The sequence below is a fragment of the Saimiri boliviensis genome, chromosome 12 (genome assembly GCF_048565385.1).
Source record: "Saimiri boliviensis isolate mSaiBol1 chromosome 12, mSaiBol1.pri, whole genome shotgun sequence".
In the NCBI taxonomy this organism is placed as follows: domain Eukaryota; kingdom Metazoa; phylum Chordata; class Mammalia; order Primates; family Cebidae; genus Saimiri; species Saimiri boliviensis.
The window spans coordinates 38,972,770-38,990,758 of record NC_133460.1 but is presented as its reverse complement, the minus strand read 5'-3'; the positions used below and the strand labels follow the sequence as shown (position 1 = coordinate 38,990,758).

At 40.8% G+C, this 17,989-nt stretch overlaps 1 protein-coding gene across 6 annotated transcripts in view; it reads left to right on the top strand.

The window, feature by feature from the left end:
* Window positions 1-17,989, top strand: part of FAM13C (family with sequence similarity 13 member C) — a 121,060-nt gene that overhangs the window by 86,477 nt on the left and 16,594 nt on the right. For all 6 annotated transcript variants that reach the window (XM_010339343.3, XM_010339342.3, XM_010339341.3 and 3 more), the window contains 4 exons: window positions 9,986-10,196; window positions 11,366-11,504; window positions 16,068-16,149; window positions 17,581-17,792. In XM_010339343.3, the coding sequence (XP_010337645.1) occupies window positions 9,986-10,196; window positions 11,366-11,504; window positions 16,068-16,149; window positions 17,581-17,792 (644 nt within the window). The remainder of the gene's footprint in view (window positions 1-9,985; window positions 10,197-11,365; window positions 11,505-16,067; window positions 16,150-17,580; window positions 17,793-17,989) is intronic.

Below are 17,989 nucleotides of genomic sequence, written 5' to 3'. Positions count from 1 at the left end.
TTTTTCTTTTTTTAAATTTTATTTTATTTTATTTTATTTTTTTATTGCATTTTAGGTTTTGGGGTATGTGTGATGAACATGCAAGATTGTTGCATAGGTACACACATGGCAGTATGGTTTTCTGCCTTCCGTCCCCTTGCCTGTATCTGTCATTTCTCCCCATGCTATCTCTTCCCACCTCCCCACCCCCCGCCCCTCCCCCATTTCCCCCCAACGGACCCCAGTGTGTAGTGCTCCCCTCCCTGTGTCCATGTGTTCTCATTGTTCAACACCCGCCTATGAGTGAGAATATACGGTGTTTGATTTTCTGCTCTTGTGTCAGTTTGCTGAGAATGATGGTTTCCAGGTTCATCCATGTCCCTACAAAGGACGTGAACTCATCGTTTTTGATGGCTGCGTAATATTCCATGGTGTACATGTACCACATTTTCCCTATCCAGTCTATCATCGTTGGGCATTTGAGTTGGTTCCAGGTCTTTGCTATTGTAAACAGTGCTGCAATGAACATTCGTGTGCACGTGTCCTTGTAGTAGAATGATTTAGAATCCTTTGGATATATACCCAGTAATGGGATTGCTGGGTCAAATGGGATTTCTATTTTTAGGTCCTTGAGGAATCGCCACACTGTCTTCCACAATGGTTGAATTAATTTACATTCCCACCAACAATGTAAAAGTGTTCCTATTTCTCCACATCCTCTCCAGCATCTGTTGTTTCCAGATTTTTTAATGATCGCCATTCTAACTGGTGTGAGATGGTATCTCAGTGTGGTTTTGATTTGCATTTCTCTGATGACCAGTGATGATGAGCATTTTTTCATATGTTTGTTGGCCTCCTGTATGTCTTCTTTTGTAAAGTATCTGTTCATATCCTTCGCCCATTTTTGAATGGGCTTGTTTGTTTTTTTCTTGTAGATCTGCTTTAGTTCTTTGTAAATTCTGGATATCAGCCCCTTGTCAGATGGGTAGGCTGCAAAAATTTTTTCCCATTCTGTTGGGTGCCGATTCACTCTACTGACTGTTTCTTTTGCTGTGCAGGAGCTGTGGAGTTTGATTAGGTCCCATTTGTCTATTTTGGCTTTTGTTGCCATTGCTTTTGGCGTTTTGGTCATGAAGTCCTTGCCTACACCTATGTCCTGAATGGTTTTGCCTAGATTTTCTTCCAAGGTTTTTATGGTGTTAGGTCTGATGTTTAAGTCTTTAATCCATCTGGAATTAATTTTGGTGTAAGGTGTCAGGAAGGGGTCCTGTTTCTGCTTTCTGCACATGGCTAGCCAGTTTTCCCAACACCATTTATTAAACAGGGAATCCTTTCCCCATTGCTTGTTTTTGTCAAGTTTGTCGAAGATCAGATGGTTGTGGGTATGTTGTATTTCCTCTGAGGCCTCTGTTCTATTCCATTGGTCTATATCTCTGTTTTGGTACCAGTACCATGCTGTTTTGATTACTGTAGCCTTGTAGTATAGTTTGAAGTCCGGTAGTGTGATGCCTCCTGCTTTGTTCTTTTTGCTTAGAATTGACTTGGCTATGCGGGCTCTCTTTTGGTTCCATATGAAGTTTAAGGTGTTTTTTTTCCAGTTCTGTGAAGAAGGTCATTGGTAGCTTGATGGGAATAGCATTGAATAGCATTCAATGGCAGTATGGCCATTTTCACGATGTTGATTCTTCCTAACCATGAACATGGAATGTTTCTCCATCTGTTTGTATCCTCTCTTATTTCATTGAGCAATGGCTTGTAGTTCTCCTTGAAGAGGTCCTTTACGTTCCTTGTTAGTTGTATTCCTAGGTACTTTATTCTCTTTGTAGCAATTGTGAATGGCAGTTCGTTCTTGATTTGGCTCTCTTGAAGTCTATTACTGGTGTATAGGAATGCTTGTGATTTTTGCACATTGATTTTGTATCCTGAGACTTTGCTGAAGTTGTTTATCAGTTTCAGGAGATTTTGGGCTGAGATGATGGGGTCTTCCAGATATACAATCATGTCATCTGCAAATAGAGACAATTTGATTTCCTCCTTTCCAATTTGGATACCCTTTATTTCTTTTTCTTGCCTGATTGCTCTGGCTAGAACTTCCAGTACTATATTGAATAGGAGTGGTGAGAGAGGGCATCCTTGTCTGGTGCCAGATTTCAAAGGGAATGCTTCCAGTTTTTGCCCATTCAGTATGATATTGGCTGTTGGTTTGTCGTAAATAGCTTTTATTGTTTTGAGATACATTCCGTCAATACCTAGTTTATTGAAGGTTTTTAGCATAAAGCGTTGTTGAATTTTGTCAAAAGCCTTCTCTGCATCAATTGAGATAATCATGTGGTTTTTGTCTTTGGTTCTGTTTATGTGGTGAATTACGTTTATGGACTTGCGTATGTTGAACCAGCCTTGCATCCCCGGGATGAATCCTACTTGATCATGGTGGATGAGCTTTTTGATATGCTGTTGCAATCGGTTTGCCAGTATTTTATTGAAGATTTTTGCATCTATGTTCATCATGGATATTGGCCTGAAATTTTCTTTTCTTGTTGAGTCTCTGCCGGGTTTTGGTATCAGGATGATGTTTGTCTCATAAAATGATTTGGGAAGGATTCCCTCTTTTTGGATTGTCTGGAATAGTTTCAGAAGGAATGGTATCAGCTCCTCTTTGTATGTCTGGTAGAATTCAGCTGTGAACCCATCTGGACCTGGGCTTTTTTTGGGTGGTAGGCTCTTTATTGCTGCCTCGACTTCAGACCATGTTATTGGTCTATTCAGGGTTTCGGCTTCTTCCAGGTTTAGGCTTGGGAGGGTGCAGGTGTCCAGAAATTTATCCATTTCTTCCAGGTTTACTAGTTTATGTGAATAGATTTGTTTGTAATAATCTCTGATGATGGTTTGGATTTCTGTGGAATCTGTGGTGATATCCCCTTTATCGTTTTTTATTGCATCAATTTGGTTATTCTCTCTTTTCTTTTTTATTAATCTGGCTAGTGGTCTGTCTATTTTGTTGATCTTTTCAAAAAACCAGCTCCTGGATTTATTGATTTTTTGAAGAGCTTTTGTGTCTCTGTTTCCTTCAGATCTGCTCTGATCTTAGTTATTTCCTGTCTTCTGCTAGGTTTTGAGTTTTTTTGATCTTGCTCCTCTAGCTCTTTCAATTTTGATGATAGGGTGTCAATTTTAGATCTCTCCTTTCTTCTCATGTGTGCACTCGTTGCTATATATTTTCCTCTAGAGACTGCTCTAAATGTGTCCCAGAGATTCTGGTATGTTGTGTCTTCGTTCTCATTGGTTTCGAAGAACATCTTTATTTCTGCCTTCATTTCATTGTTTATCCAGTCAACATTCAAGAGCAAGTTGTTCAGTTTCCATGAAGCTGTGCGGTTCTGAGTTAGTTTCTGCATTCTAACTCGATTGCACTGTGGTCTGAGAGACTGTTTGTTATGATTTCTGTTCTTTTGCATTTGCTGAGGAGTGATTTATTGCCAATTATGTGGTCAATTTTAGAGTAGGTGTGATGTGGTGCTGAGAAGAATGTATATTCTGTGGATTTGGGGTGGAGAGTTCTGTAAATGTCTATTAGGTTTGCTTGTTTCAGGTCTGTATTCAGGTCCTGGATATCCTTGTTGATTTTCTGTCTGGTTGATCTGTCTAATATTGACAATGGGGTGTTAAAGTCTCCCACTGTTATTGTGTGGGAGTCTAAGTCTCTTTGTAAGTCATTAAGAACTTGCCTTATGTATCTGGGTGCTCCTGTATTGGGTGCGTATATATTTAGGATCGTTAGCTCTTCTTGTTGCAGTGATCCTTCTACCATTATGTAATGTCCTTCTTTGTCTCTTTTGATCTTTGTTGCTTTAAAGTCTATTTTATCAGAAATGAGAATTGCAACTCCTGCCTTTTTTTGCTCTCCATTTGCTTGGTAGATCTTCCTCCATCCCTTTATTTTGAGCCTGTGTGTATCCTTGCATGTAAGATGGGTTTCCTGGATACAGCACACTGATGTGTTTTGTCTTTTTATCCAATTTGCCAGTCTGTGTCTTTTGATTGGGGCATTTAGTCCATTGACATTTAGGGATAGTATTGTTATGTGTGAATTTGATACTATCATTTTGATGCTACCTGGCTGTTTTGTTGGTTAGTTGATGCAGCTTCTTGATTGTGTTGATGCTCTTTTACCATTTGGTGTGTTTTTCGAGTGGCTGGTACTGGTTGTTCCTTTATATGTGTAGAGCCTCTTTCAGGAGTTCTTGTAGAGCAGGTTTGGTGGTGATGAAATCTCTGAATGCTTGCTTGTTCACAAAGGATTTTATTTTTCCTTCACTTATGAAACTTAATTTGGCTGGATAGGAGATTCTGGGTTGAAAGTTCTTTTCTTTAAGGATGTTGAATATTGGCCCCCAATCTCTTCTGGCTTGTAGGGTTTCTGCTGAGAGATCTGCTGTGAGTCTAATGGGCTTCCATTTGTGGGTAACCTGACCTTTCTCTCTGGCTGTCCTTAGCATTTTCTCTTTCATTTCAAGCCTGGTGAATCTGACGATTATGTGCCTTGGGGTTGCTCTTCTTGAGGCATATCTTTGTGGTGTTCTCTGTATTTCCTGGATTTGAATATTGGTCTGCTTTGCTAGGTTGGGGAAGGTTTCCTGGATAATATCCTGAAGAGTATTTTCCAGCTTGGATTCATTCTCTTCATCACATTCAGGTACACCTATCAGACGTAGATTAGGTCTTTTCACATAGTCACACATTTCTTGAAGATTTTGTTCATTCCTTTTTGCGCTTTTTTCTCTGTTCTTGCCTTCTCTTTTTATTTCATTGAGTTGATCTTCGACCTCTGATATCCTTTCTTCTGCTTGGTCAATTTGGCTGTTGAAGCTTGTGCATGCTTCACGAAGTTCTCGTGTTGCGTTTTTCAGCTCCATCAATTCACTTATACTCGTCTCTATGCTGTCCATTCTCATCAGCATTTCGTCCAATCTTTTTTCAAGGTTCCTATTTTCTTTGCGTTCGGTTAGAACATGTTCTTTTAGCTCACTGTAGTTTCTTACTACCCACCTTCTGAAGTCTGATTCTGTCATTTCATCACCCTCCTTCTCCATCCGGTCTGGTTCCCTTGCTGGTGAGGAGTTGTGATCCCTTTTAGGAGGAGAGGTGTTCTGGTTTCGGGAGTTTTCATCCTTTTTGCGCTGGTTTCTTCCCATTTTTGTGGGTTTATCCACCTGTTGTCTGTCTCTGTCCCAGGGTGTTGGAGCTTTATGAGTTTCCGTTGCACTGCTGCCTTTTTTGATTTTTCTTTCAGGTCTGACCCGCCCAGCTAGCAGCAGGCCTAGCCTCTGCCTGCCCGCAGGGGCTTTGCTGAGCTGCTGTGGGCTCCGCCCAGCTGCCCTGAGCTCTTCCCTGTAGTCCTTTTTATATGGGCGTAGGTAGAACTGTCTTGGCAACGGTGGCCCCGCCTCTCTTATGGTGGACTCTCTCTGTTGTGGCAGGTTGCCTCGGCAACGGCGGGTTGCCTCGGCAACGGCAGCCTGCCTCTGTAGCGGTGGAGAGTCTCAGTAATGGCGGAAGTCCCTCCCCCGCCGAGGCCGACCGTTCCGGTTCAGCTGTGCTTGGTTTGAAGGGCTCAACCCAGAGGGTTTCCAATTACTGTTTTTGTTTTCGTTGTTGTTGGGGGTGGAGGGGTGGGACCAACCGAGCCTGATCACCTGGCTCCCTGACTCAGAGTCTTGTCTTTTAAGTTGAACAACCCCGCGTTCCGGTCGCTTGTTGAAAAGGCGCCGGGATCTCCCGTGCTGCGACTCACAGAGTCGGCTCGAACTGCGGCGCCGGCTCCTGGCGGATTTTTTGCCTAGGAATCTCCTGGCCTGGCTCGCTATTTCAGATGAATGGGCAACTCTGCCGTCTCAGGGCTCTGATCACCAGCTAAGAGGGCTCCCAGACCAGTGGCTTTTGTATGGAGAACCGCAGCAACAGGGAGTGGTCACAGCAGCCGAGCGGGCGGAATCAGCCCCGCGGGGACCAAAACAGCCACACCAGCTGGGACTGCGACGCTGGCGACCCCTCTGCCTGGGTATCTCCTGGTCTGTGGGCAATAAGAGTTCGTCTGGAAATGCGGCGTCCACTCACCCTCTGCACTTTCACTGGGAGCTGAAGTCCTGAGCTGTTCTTAGGAGGCCATATTCCCAGCATTCCTATTGTTATGTTTTTATAAGTAGGGACTCAGACTAGTGACAACATGTTGAGGGGTATATTCGTTCTTATTTTGCATATTAACCCTGTAGGGATTCCAAATGAGGCTGGTGTTCAGTAAGAGAAGACAATATTCAACTTCCTTATTTTAATAATAATTGTTGAAAATAATGGTTCTCATAGATACTGTGTTCAGTAGTTCTACGCTTTATCCTGAGATTTCACCAAATACCCTATATAAAGGATGCGTGGGTAAATGTTGCGACTTTTAAGAGGAATTTATTTTAATGTGTATTAGTTTTTAAAAATGTAACTAGTATATCAGATTTATGACTTCTTGGCTATCACTTAGAATGAAGCTTAAATTAAAAAAAATACTGTAGGTTGAAAAATTGTTTTAAACTATATTGGTAAAAAATAAGTTTATGTAGATATGGCAAAACTTTTGGAGGGGTATAATTTTATCCTGTGAGGCAGGCACCATTATTCTCCCCATTTAACAGATGAAGAAATTGAGGTTTAAAAAGGCCCAACATTTCCAAACTCTCCTTAACCAGTGGTAGGCCTGGGATCCAAACTAACAACCAGCGTCCTCTGTTGTCTGCCACCAGCGTGTTTTATCACTTCCCTTCTCAGGAAAGTTTACTTTCCCCCTATATTTTAATATGAACTTGTGTTTTTCTTTTTTTAAATAAAAGTAATCTCTATCTGTTACAGAAATTTTTAGAAAATACAAAGTAAATTTTCTTTTTTAGTTTGGTAGAAACACTTAACACTTAACATGGGATCTGGCCTTTTAACAAAATTTTAAGCATAAGTAACAGCACTGTGACAACATTAGTCTCCCCATATCCTGGGTTTCCCTTTCTGCAGTTTCAGGTGCCCACAGTGCAGTACAATAAGTGTTTTCAGAGAGATCACATTTATATAACTTTTATTACAGTATCTTGTTATAATTGCCCTATTTTATTATTATTAGTTGTTAATCTCTTACTGTGCCTAATTTATGAATTAAACTTTATCAAAGCTCTCTCTCTGTATAGGAAAAAGCATAGTATATGTAGGGTTTGATCTGCTCTGTAGTTTTAGGCGTCCACTGGGAGTCTTGGAACATACCCCCTGTTGACAGTATGACTACTGTGTAGACACAGTGTTGTACAGAATGTCTCCTTCTGTTTTTCTTATCACAGTCCTGTGAGGAATATGGGCCAAACAAGGAAACTAAGAGAGGTAGGGAAACTGGCTGGAGCCCCACAGAAAGTATAGGCTTACCAGACTCCAGGCTCCCAGACCCTTTCCTCTAAAACATACTGCAGCCCAGGATGAGCCCTGGCAAGCTGCACCTTCCTTTGGAATAAAAAATAATGTGTCCCCAGGGAACAAAGGTTTCACCCTAGTTTAATATTGCCATCAGCTTCTCCCTACTGGGAAGTAGAGTCTGGAAACAGTGGCCTGGACTCTTCCCAGGACAGCAGGAGCATTGGCTCTGAATCTACACTGGCCTCTTCTGAGCAAAGAGCTCAATAATTCTGTCTACACAAATACACACACATATGCATATGTCAGCTGATTTAATTAAGCCCCTTCTCAGCTCAAATGGGGAGTTTCGACAAAGAACTGAGGCTCTACGAAATTACCAGTTTTTGACTGTGTTGTTTTTCAGTTGTTGCTTTGGGATCTGTCTGGCTCACAGCTTCCTTCAGTAGTGAATTGGAGGCAAGGAGGTTAGGATGTTAATTGGGTCACGTGGTAAATTATGCAAATGCCCAAGGGAAAACAGATGCCACGTAAATGGAGGTTTACAATTACTGTTGGAATGCAGTTTTTTAAAAAGCCATTTGTAGTGATCTGTGATTCTACAAAGTTATATTTTAGGACTTCATGGGTTCCAGAAACAGATCTTTTCCTGGCGCTGCTACACAGTCATGTGGCTAGAATCCCAAGTATTTCCATTTTGGCATCATAAATCAGCAGCCAACAAGAGATAGTGTTAGTTTTCACCCCAGGGCCACAACTGAGCTGAGGGTTGAAGGTCTCCGACCTTTCCCATTTCAGTAAAAATATAGTTGTCCCAGGTGCCTGCTAAAGATGATTTTCTTCCCCATTATTATTTCTGGAAGATATTTCCAAGAAACTGGTAACATAGATAAAACACATTTCTTCTTAAAGCCTAGTGGTTTAAGAAAGGAATTTGATAAGGAACCCATACACCTGCTGGTGTATTTTGAAGGTGAGATTATGTGCTGTGAGTTGTTGGTTAGTAACTCTTATTCCTGTTACTCTGAGGGCTCCTTCCAAACTGCAGAGTTTTCTGGGTAAATTATTCATGGCAAGGGTTTTGCCTGTGGTGATGTGTGTCACACCACTACGCCTTGCCTTGGGCTGGAGTCACTGCCATTTGCCTCCCTCCAACTCTTCTGTCATCACATCCATTTCGGACCAGCCTCAGCCACTGATTGTGTTGTCAGTGAGCTTCAAAGGCAAAATGGGAGGCGTTATCCACCCTCCAGTCTACAACCCACCAGGGAGAAGCTAACTGAAAGCACAGAGGACCTAATCAGACCTTTGATGTTACACAAAGCAAATTGCATTTCAAGTTCTAGAGAACAAGGAGCCACTCTAAATCTGATTAAGATTCATCCGGAACCAAATTGTGATAAGTGTTTATTTTGGACAAGAGATCCATCAGCAGTATTTTCTGATTCTGCTTATTCATCCAGAAAATCTTTTGTTTTCCACTTTCTTTAGAGAAGAAGTAGTAAGAAAGAGAAAACCTTGGCTGGTCCTGACTTGTCTGCTGAGCAAACTTAAGAAGGAGAATGGGCTGTTTCTTGAATAACTCTGTACAGAGCCCAGGGTACAGAGCCCCTTCTCTGGCCCCCTGACTCAAGTTTCCTAATGAGCTAATCCCCTGCTGCTGTGCCTCAGTCCCCTGCCCTTACTTCCATAGCAGAGGGGTACCTACCTTTTGGACTGATTGTGAGGTGGGAAGCTAACTTAAAAGGGGATTGGTTCCAATGAGAATTCAGAGACAGAGATTGCTAGCTGGGGAGAGGGTTTGGAGCAGGTTTATTTTTGTTTTGTCTGAAATAAAATGGTACCTAAAGTTTTGGAGAAAAAACATAGAATGATTCCTGATTCTACCATACTTTGTAGTTGCTACATAACATCTCTGATATTTTAGGGCATCTGTTTGTACACATACATTTGTGTGTTTACATAAAATGGAATCTGTTTTGTTTTGAAATTCGTGGTTTCCATTTAGCATATTCTAAGTATCCTTCTTTGTTGATAAGCAGAGTTCTCCATCATTTTTGATGATTTCTGAATAATTTTCTTTCGGGGGACTCCTCTCTCCTCTCTTCCTCTTAGTGTTTTTCCTCTCTCTTTTTCCTATTCCCTTCTCTCCCTTCCTTCACTGGCTATTGTTTTCCCCTTTCTTCCTCATAATCTATAATCTTTTGCTCCAGCTCCATTTTATTGTTTTCTTTTTAGTCACTTTAATACTTCGTAATACACCCTCTGGTTTATGCAAATAATGTGACATAAAAAGAAGATTTTTTTTTTTTTGTAGTTTGAGGTTGTGCCTATTGTGTAACTCATACCAAACTTTTGTTTCCTTTTTTTGTTGGCAGCTTTGCAATATTTTCTGTCCAGGTTCTGTGAGAATAAATATGACAATATTTTGAAAGCTTTTCATATCCCAAGAAGGAAGAAATGACAAAGAGGCAAGGCATTATGATGAATGTTTACGATCTTTATTTAGGAACATGACAGTCTCAAGCCCTCTGTCACTTCTAAGTCTTGATGATTTGTCTTATTTGCCCAGACCCCTCACCAGTCCATAAAGATGGGCAGAATGAGGCCGACAGTGCACCAGAAGACCTCCAGTCTGTGGGGACCAGCAGGCTGCTCTATCACATCACTGATGGTGACAACCCACTGCTGTCACCACGATGCTCCATCTTCAGCCAAAGCCAGAGATTCAATTTAGACCCCGAGTCAGCCCCATCTCCACCCAGCACTCAGCAGTTTATGATGTAAGAAAACTGTTTTGTTATTGTCTTCATTTCATAGTTTTTCAAATACCACATTTATAAACTACAATGAAGTGTTTCTGAAATAGCACAAATATGCCTGCCTAATGCAACTGCAAGACTGGAACAATAAATGACAAAAATCAGTGTACTTGCCAGTTGGGATGCTGTTGCAGACCTTGATATCTCAAAAGGAAATGGTCATGAGAGACAGGATAGCCCAGGGGCTCACATGTCTGAACATATATACATGCACATATCAGACATCATTTTTGATGAGCTCAATATTCTTTCCATGTCCAGTTGTGACATTGATGGATGAGTTGTGGGAACACTTGGGAGCTGTCCATCTACATTTCTTTTAAGATTCTAGAAAAGTGGTAGCTTACAATAGCTACCCATGTCCAAATTGTGTGTGTGTGTGTGTGTGTGTGTGTGTGTGTGTGTGTGTGTGTAATCAGATGCCTTCCCCTTACACATTCCATTTGGAATTTGCATTTGGGATTGAGGAACTACGTGTTATATTTAAGTTCCACAAATAATTTTGATGTATAGTTAAGATTAAGACTCTCTTAGCTAAAAATATGCCCAGGAAATCCCTGGCTTCTCCCTCAGAATTCATGTTATTTTTTTCTTTTATTTATCTAATCCTGGGCCCATGGACTATCTATTGATGGACCTGAAAGAGTTAGTGAATTATTGCTATTGCCAGTGTGTGTCATGTGAGAGGTTGTATGCAATTCCAGCAGAAGGAACCCATCCTTTCATCATATAAAAAAAAGTCCTGTTACATCAAGAAAAGTTAACCCACTCATCTAAATCTTCCTTGAAAATGTTGGTAGATGTGGCTTGTGCACCCTACTGAGGAAAGGGTCTCAATAGGGCTGTCTCTTTTTAGTCTTAAATTGGCCTCCTCTAAGCTTTACAAAATGCATTTCTTGGACTAACATTTTGATATTTTACACTAAAGTCCTAGAAAACATCCACCCATAACAGAGTTTTGTGATCAGGAGTCTCCATTAATGAGCAACTGCTACTATGGTAGCCTCATCAAATAGTGAACTTCCCTCTGAACTTCTCTGACAATCCAGTAATTTTGGTTTGTAGATCAACAGAACTGTTTACTGGAAGAGCACTGTTTTGATACTCCTTCCTCCCTGTAATCAATGCAGGCCTCGGAGTTCTTCACGCTGCAGCTGTGGAGATGGCAAGGAGCCACAGACTATCACCCAGCTCACCAAGCACATCCAGAGCCTCAAGCGGAAAATTCGGAAATTTGAAGAAAAATTTGAACAAGAAAAGAAATACCGGGTAAGGACCCTGGGATTTGTCATGGGAGCAGACTAGTCAGAGGTGTATGGATTCTCCTCAGCCTCTATCTTTCCTTTCTGGGTACACTTCTCTGCCAGGGGACAGCTTTCTTCCCATGGGCTAACGGGGATCTGTCATAGAGTCTTCATCTTTTGTCTGTCTTGTTCTCATCTGCTGTCAGTTGATTTCTGCTAGGATATTTTCTAATAATGGATTACAACTATCATTTCCAAACTTATTTGATTATTGATATCCCTTTCTTTTTTCTGAGGAAGACTATTATCAATAGTTTTTCTAGGAACAAAATTTGGAAAGCTTTTGAATTCTGGTCTTTTTTTCTTTTTTACTTTTTCCCAATTGCATTTTGGTAAGAACTTATTAAGGACCCAAGGGAAGAATCTCCAATTGTGGAGCAGAATGAGAGATTTCTTTGACATTAAAGTATTCCCTGGTTGATGAATGAGAACTCCTCAAGTGACATCTGTTCAGGACATTCATAAGAACCAACCCTAATCCATCCTTCCTATCAGAGAGACACTAGTCTTCATGCTAGTACTGAAGTGCAGCAAACATGAGCCTTCTTTCTTCTTATGTAAGAAACAATAGAGTCACAAGTAAGTGTCGTGATGGTCAGTGTTGCTTTCGTTTTCTCCAGTGGTGCCCATGGCATAGAGAAAAACCATATCAACAAATAATTGGACAAAAACATTGGGTCTTTGGCAGAGAGCCCAGAACAGCTTGTTATTAGGATAAAAGAGAACAGGGAATAAACTCTTATACATCTTGAAATATTTAATGGTTCACTAAGCACTTGGTACAGAGGCAATCGGAAAGTTTTTCTGAGTACAGAGTAAGTTCTGGGGAGGGAGGTGAGAGTGGGTAATATTCCACTCTTCAATTCTTCCTGTCCTGTGTTTCCCACAGTGCCCTCAAATTCATTGAAGGAGGAGTTTTAAGGAGCAGATTTTAGCTTTGCAAAAATAGGGGAAAATCAGATTGACTTTCAAGGCACTTGTAGTCAGGATGTTGAAAATTGTCTTCCCCAGAGTTAGGCAGTCACAGCTGTTGTCTTTTATAGAGCAGAAGGGAGCTCAACACATTATTAGTCCAGGATTTTATTTTACAGATAATGAAACTGGCACCTGGTGGACATAACTTGCCTAAGGTAGTTGTGTTTTATTGGGTCACAAATCGGGGCAATGGATTACAGATGAGTAGATTTTGCAATAGAATAGAATTCAATTTTTTTAAGTGTCCACATTTTAAAAGCTCCATATATCCTGGGAGAAGTTGCTTTCACCTGTTTGCTGCTGGACTGCTGTTGGATCTATGACATCCTCATATTGGAAAATACAGAGTAACAACCAGGGTCTCCATTCCCAGTGCTTGCTAACACTTCTTATCTGGCAGTTCTTGAATCAGACTATTTCAGATTTGAATCCATGACAGCTATTTAAGAACTCTCTGATTTTGGACTTGTTACCTTTCTGAGTCTCAGTTTGGCCATTTGTAAAATGGAGTCAGTATTAGGCAGTGACCTTACGTTTATAAGTGGCAAATAAGGAAGTACATACATAACGCTTATTACAGTGTTTGGCACAAAGGAAGTAAATGGTCCTAGATAACACTAACTTTTTAATCTATGAGTTATATATTTAAATAGGCTACTCCATGGCAGTCTCTGCCTTGTCAGAAAATAAAGGAAAACTGTACATATTAATTATACACTGGATTTTTCTACCCACAGCCACAGATCTTAGATGCTTATTTTGGAAGAGAATTACTCCTGGAAGCACCTCCTGCCTTTGTCTAGTTTTCTGAAGCTAGACCACACATACATGCACACATGTGCACATGTACACACACACACACACACACACACACACACACACACACACACGCAGAAGGACAGATCAGGGAGCAGAAGGGGAAGGAGGCTCCCTGGTCACCATTGCTTCAATGTGTATAAAAGTCTTTGTTATAATCAGAACCTCACATCTTAGGAAACAGGGCTTCCCCTTGTCCTTCCTGTCAGGGTGCCAGGCTGTGCTTAGAGGTCTTACATGTCAGTGGGCTTTAATTGGTTACTGTGTGTAAGGCTCCCCTTCCAGGCAGCCTGGCTGTGGAAATCATAGCACCCACTGCTAATTTTGGCATCCAGGCTCCTGCTGGGCCTCTGTGCTATTCTGATACCCATGTATCACATGTATCTTTCCATCTCTGTTTACAGTAACCATTTTATATACCTATCCCAAACTGTGCTTATTCTCTACATCTGATTTTACATTGAATTATTGGACTCTTGGGCTAAGAAAAGGCTGTGTCAGCCAGATGTTTACTTTCAGTGGAATCAGAAAATGTTAGAATTTGAAAGAATCAGCCAGTCTTTTGTCTCAACTGACAATTTAAGAAACTGAGGCCCAGAGAGGGGAAGTGAATTCCACAGAATCATACAGCAAAGAATAGTTCTAGCCAGAACAGCAACTCAGATCTTTTTATAATCCTCTCAGTAATCTTTCTAATGTGTCTTTTTGAATCATCTTTGGCAGATCACAAATCTCATACAGTGGCACTTGGGAGCTCAGTTTTAATTCATTAAACAAAGCCTAAACTATATAATTTCTGGGTGCATGATGTTTGGTGTCTTTTGAATCAGAATATTTCACTTAAGAAGTGAAAAGGCCTGAAGATTTACAGCTAGTATATGAGAACTTTCAATGTGATTTGAGAGCTTCCATCAATGTGAGCTTGATTTAACCCTTTTAAAAGCTTGTTCAAGGGTAGGGAAATAAATTTATTTCAGAAACTTATTTCAGGCTTTATTTTGTCAGAAATTTAGCCTTAAATTTCTCCTAAATTCTATGCACTGTAGTAAAAACTTATTTCTTTTGTAGTCACTGGCTTAAGGTCTTAGGATTGTGTGTGTGTGTGTGTGTGTGTGTGTGTGTGTGTGTGTGTGTGTGTTTACCATATTTCAAAAGGTGGAATTAACTGTGTGGAACAGATTCAGTGAAACATTGTTCAACAAGATGTGTTCTCAGATTGGAGTGGGGAAATTCTCTGAGGATTTGGGGAAACCAAATGTAAAACATTGACTTTCCATGTAACCAGACTGCTACCCAAAGCAAAAGTTCTGGACTATACAGTGCATCGTCCTAGCAGACCATAGATAGGACTAGGTTATGTTGCTTTAGAGGGCTGGAATTGATGCCCACATGTTACTGTCCATGGTCCTGAAACCAAGGATTTCCCCCCCCCCACCCCCTCCCACCCCTCCTCCCACTCCCTCCCATCCCTCATGGAAACCAGTCTACTACAAGCTCTTCTAGGAAAGAATCATGGTCAATCTTCTTTTCTATTTTAATTTAAAAATGTATGTTTTAAAAAATCACTCTAGAACTGACAGAATCATGCCTTATGTTTTATAGTAAGTATACCTAAACTCATGTACATGTGATGATTCTGTCACACTGTAGTTTTTTTCCTTTGAGTTTGAAAAATCCCCATCTTCTGAGAAATGACAGATACAGGCGAGGGGACGAAAGGCAGAAAACCACACTGCCATGTGTGTACCTATGCAACAATCTTGCATGTTCTTCACATGTACCCCAAAACCTAAAATGCAATAAAAAAAAAGGAAAAAAAAAAAAGAAAAATCCCCATCTTCCTATGCCTCCCTCTCACCAACAATCTGCCATTGTTACATGAATCTAGTGGATCCTTAAAGAAAAAAATTGACAGAACCTCTTGATCTGGTCATTAACAAGGCACATATTTCAGGCTATTATGTTTATGATCATGTCATCTTGACCTTATTTTATAATTCTTGTACATCCTTAAAGTAACCATTAATTTTCTTTAGCCTGCATGTAAGTTATTATGGTAGTCTTGACTTGTTTAAGAACAGTTTTTTACTGATCTATGGGGGTAGAGGGACAGTATGTTTGGCTGCCACTAGTGAAGGTATTAATCCCCCTAACAGACTGACTTCTCAGGGCTATTGTCAGGTTTTAGAGATTCCGGGATCTCCTTTCTTTAGCTTAGAGGCTGTGAGTGATAAGAGCTGAATCTTCCAGTTTTTAGTATTCTCCCACAGGTTATGTACATACGCCATGTGTGTAAGCCACAAGCAAGGCAGTAAGCACTGCTTTGTGTCAGTGCAGTCATCTGCAGTGCTACAGAGAATGGCCTGGCAGTGGCATATATATGGGCTGTGGGCGACCTGCAAGGTGATTGACAGTTTGATTATAGGGGCACTGGCATGGCTAAGACTTTGTGAAAAATGTTAGGTGACGAGGCATGTTTAGAAATAATACCCATGGCAAGGATTAAAGAATAGAGGAGGTCAAGAACATTTTACTGTGTTTTCTAGAAGCAAGTTCATCAGAAGCAACTCCATCAGTAATTTCACACTTGAGTTTCCCTCCCAGCTTTATATATTCGTAAACTATCTTTGTGTGGCTCAGCTATTTAAAAAATTTGTTTTCCCTTTTCTCTTTTTATCCCCCTTCCTCTTCCTTTCTCCTTCCCTCCCCTCCCCTCATTTTTTCCCTCCCTTGGTAGCCTTCACATGGTGACAAGACGTCTAATCCTGAAGTCCTGAAATGGATGAATGATTTGGCTAAAGGTCGTAAACAGCTCAAAGGTAAATGCCAACCAAAGGTCTTTTTTTCCTCATAAAGGAAGCAGTTAAAGTAGTGATAATGTGCTCCAGAGCATTTTAGATTTATTTCCACCTGTGCCCTCTTGCACCTTGTTTCCTGCTTAGACTGTAGCTCTCTTTTGAAATGAAGCATCGTGGATCTCTGTCATTGTTTGACCCCATGTAATAAACCTCCTTACAAAGAAACTGAGGCCCTCCAGACTCCAAGTGGAATGATTCACTTCAATGCCAGGAACATTTCAACATGTGGAGCACTAACCTCCCTAGGTTATTGGATTGTTGGATGTTAGAAACAGAAGAGGCCTGAGAAATCATTTACTTCACCCACCTCAGTGCATGGATGAGGATATTTATGCTCATGGAGAGGGGAGAGTTACATAGCTGGAAAATGGTGGGCCAGGTGTAGAATGTGGTTCTCCTGCCATATGGGCTAGTGTCCTTCTTTTTCTGTCCTTTGCTGGAAACGGTGGTGTGAGTATTAACTCTAAAACCCACTTAAAATGGACTATTGTTATTTACCAATAAAAATTATTTTCTTCCTCTTTCCTCACTCTAATACTTAGAGACATCGGAGTTTTTCCAAATTTCTGGAAGGAGAGTGACTAAAAAGAACTAGAAGGGAATATTAATTCAGTGGTATTAAACCGTAATGATGTGGCAGGTTTATAAAATATGCAATGTTTAAACATTGAGCCAAAGTCTAACTAGCAAACAAACATCAAACAAAGAAAATCAGCTATGTAATGGAGAAATCAATACAAATGCCTCATTCAAACAACCAGTCCCCCTGCATACTGTAAAATGTTATTCCTGATAAGTCTCATGGGGCTTTTTGATTTTTAATTATCTAGGTTTAATATAAAGCCACATTGAAATAATTCTTGGATCTTAAAAGCTGCCATAAGACAAAAATAGCAAAATCTGTCAAGTTGAGGCTGATACTCCCATCTACCCTTTCCCACCTGCTCCTATAGTTCCTCGAGTGTTTACATGTATAATGTCTTCCAGAATTACTTGCATTTCTACAGGGGCTCTTGATGAATCCACTTCAAAATCTAAGTAAACAAATGTTTGGGTTTGGAATTTCAGGTGCTGGAGTACATTGCAGGTAGGGCCAGGTACCACTGGTTTTCCTGCAAACTCTTCCTCCTCTGAAATCTAAACTACTGAGTTATTCCCATACATATCCTCCACCTCCATGAGATCCTAGCCTTTAGATTCCTGTTTCACACCTTATTAGGAGCTTATGTTAATGGCCCTTGTAATAAGGGTTGCCCTTGCCCTGTGGAAAGCCATCATTAGTGTTCATTTCTACAGATTTGGCATTGGGGAAGGAATTCCTGAAAGGCTCTCTGTTCTTATTAGAGCATGTGGGTTCTCTTTGCTTATGATAACTTATAGCATTTCTCTTAGAACTAAAGCTAAAGCTGTCAGAAGAACAAGGGAGTGCTCCCAAAGGTCCACCTAGAAACCTGTCCTGTGAGCAACCCACAGTCCTCAGAGAAAATGGGAAGCCAGAAGCTGCGGGCCCAGAGCCAAGCTCCTCTGGAGAAGAGACTCCAGATGCTGCCTTGATATGCCTGAAGGAGAAAAGAGAGCAACTTCCTCCCCAAGAGGATTCTAAGGTACCTCATCACGTCTTATTATATTGCATGCTCCAGTACTCCACACAGTGCTAGTGAGATCATCCAATTTGTCAGAGCACTTTGCCATTACATAAACATTTTTATTAGCCTGGGTCCAAAATTTCAGATGAATTCTTGATAGGTTACTGGCCATGAGCAGTAGTGCCACATGATTCCAGGCCATGTCACCATTCTGG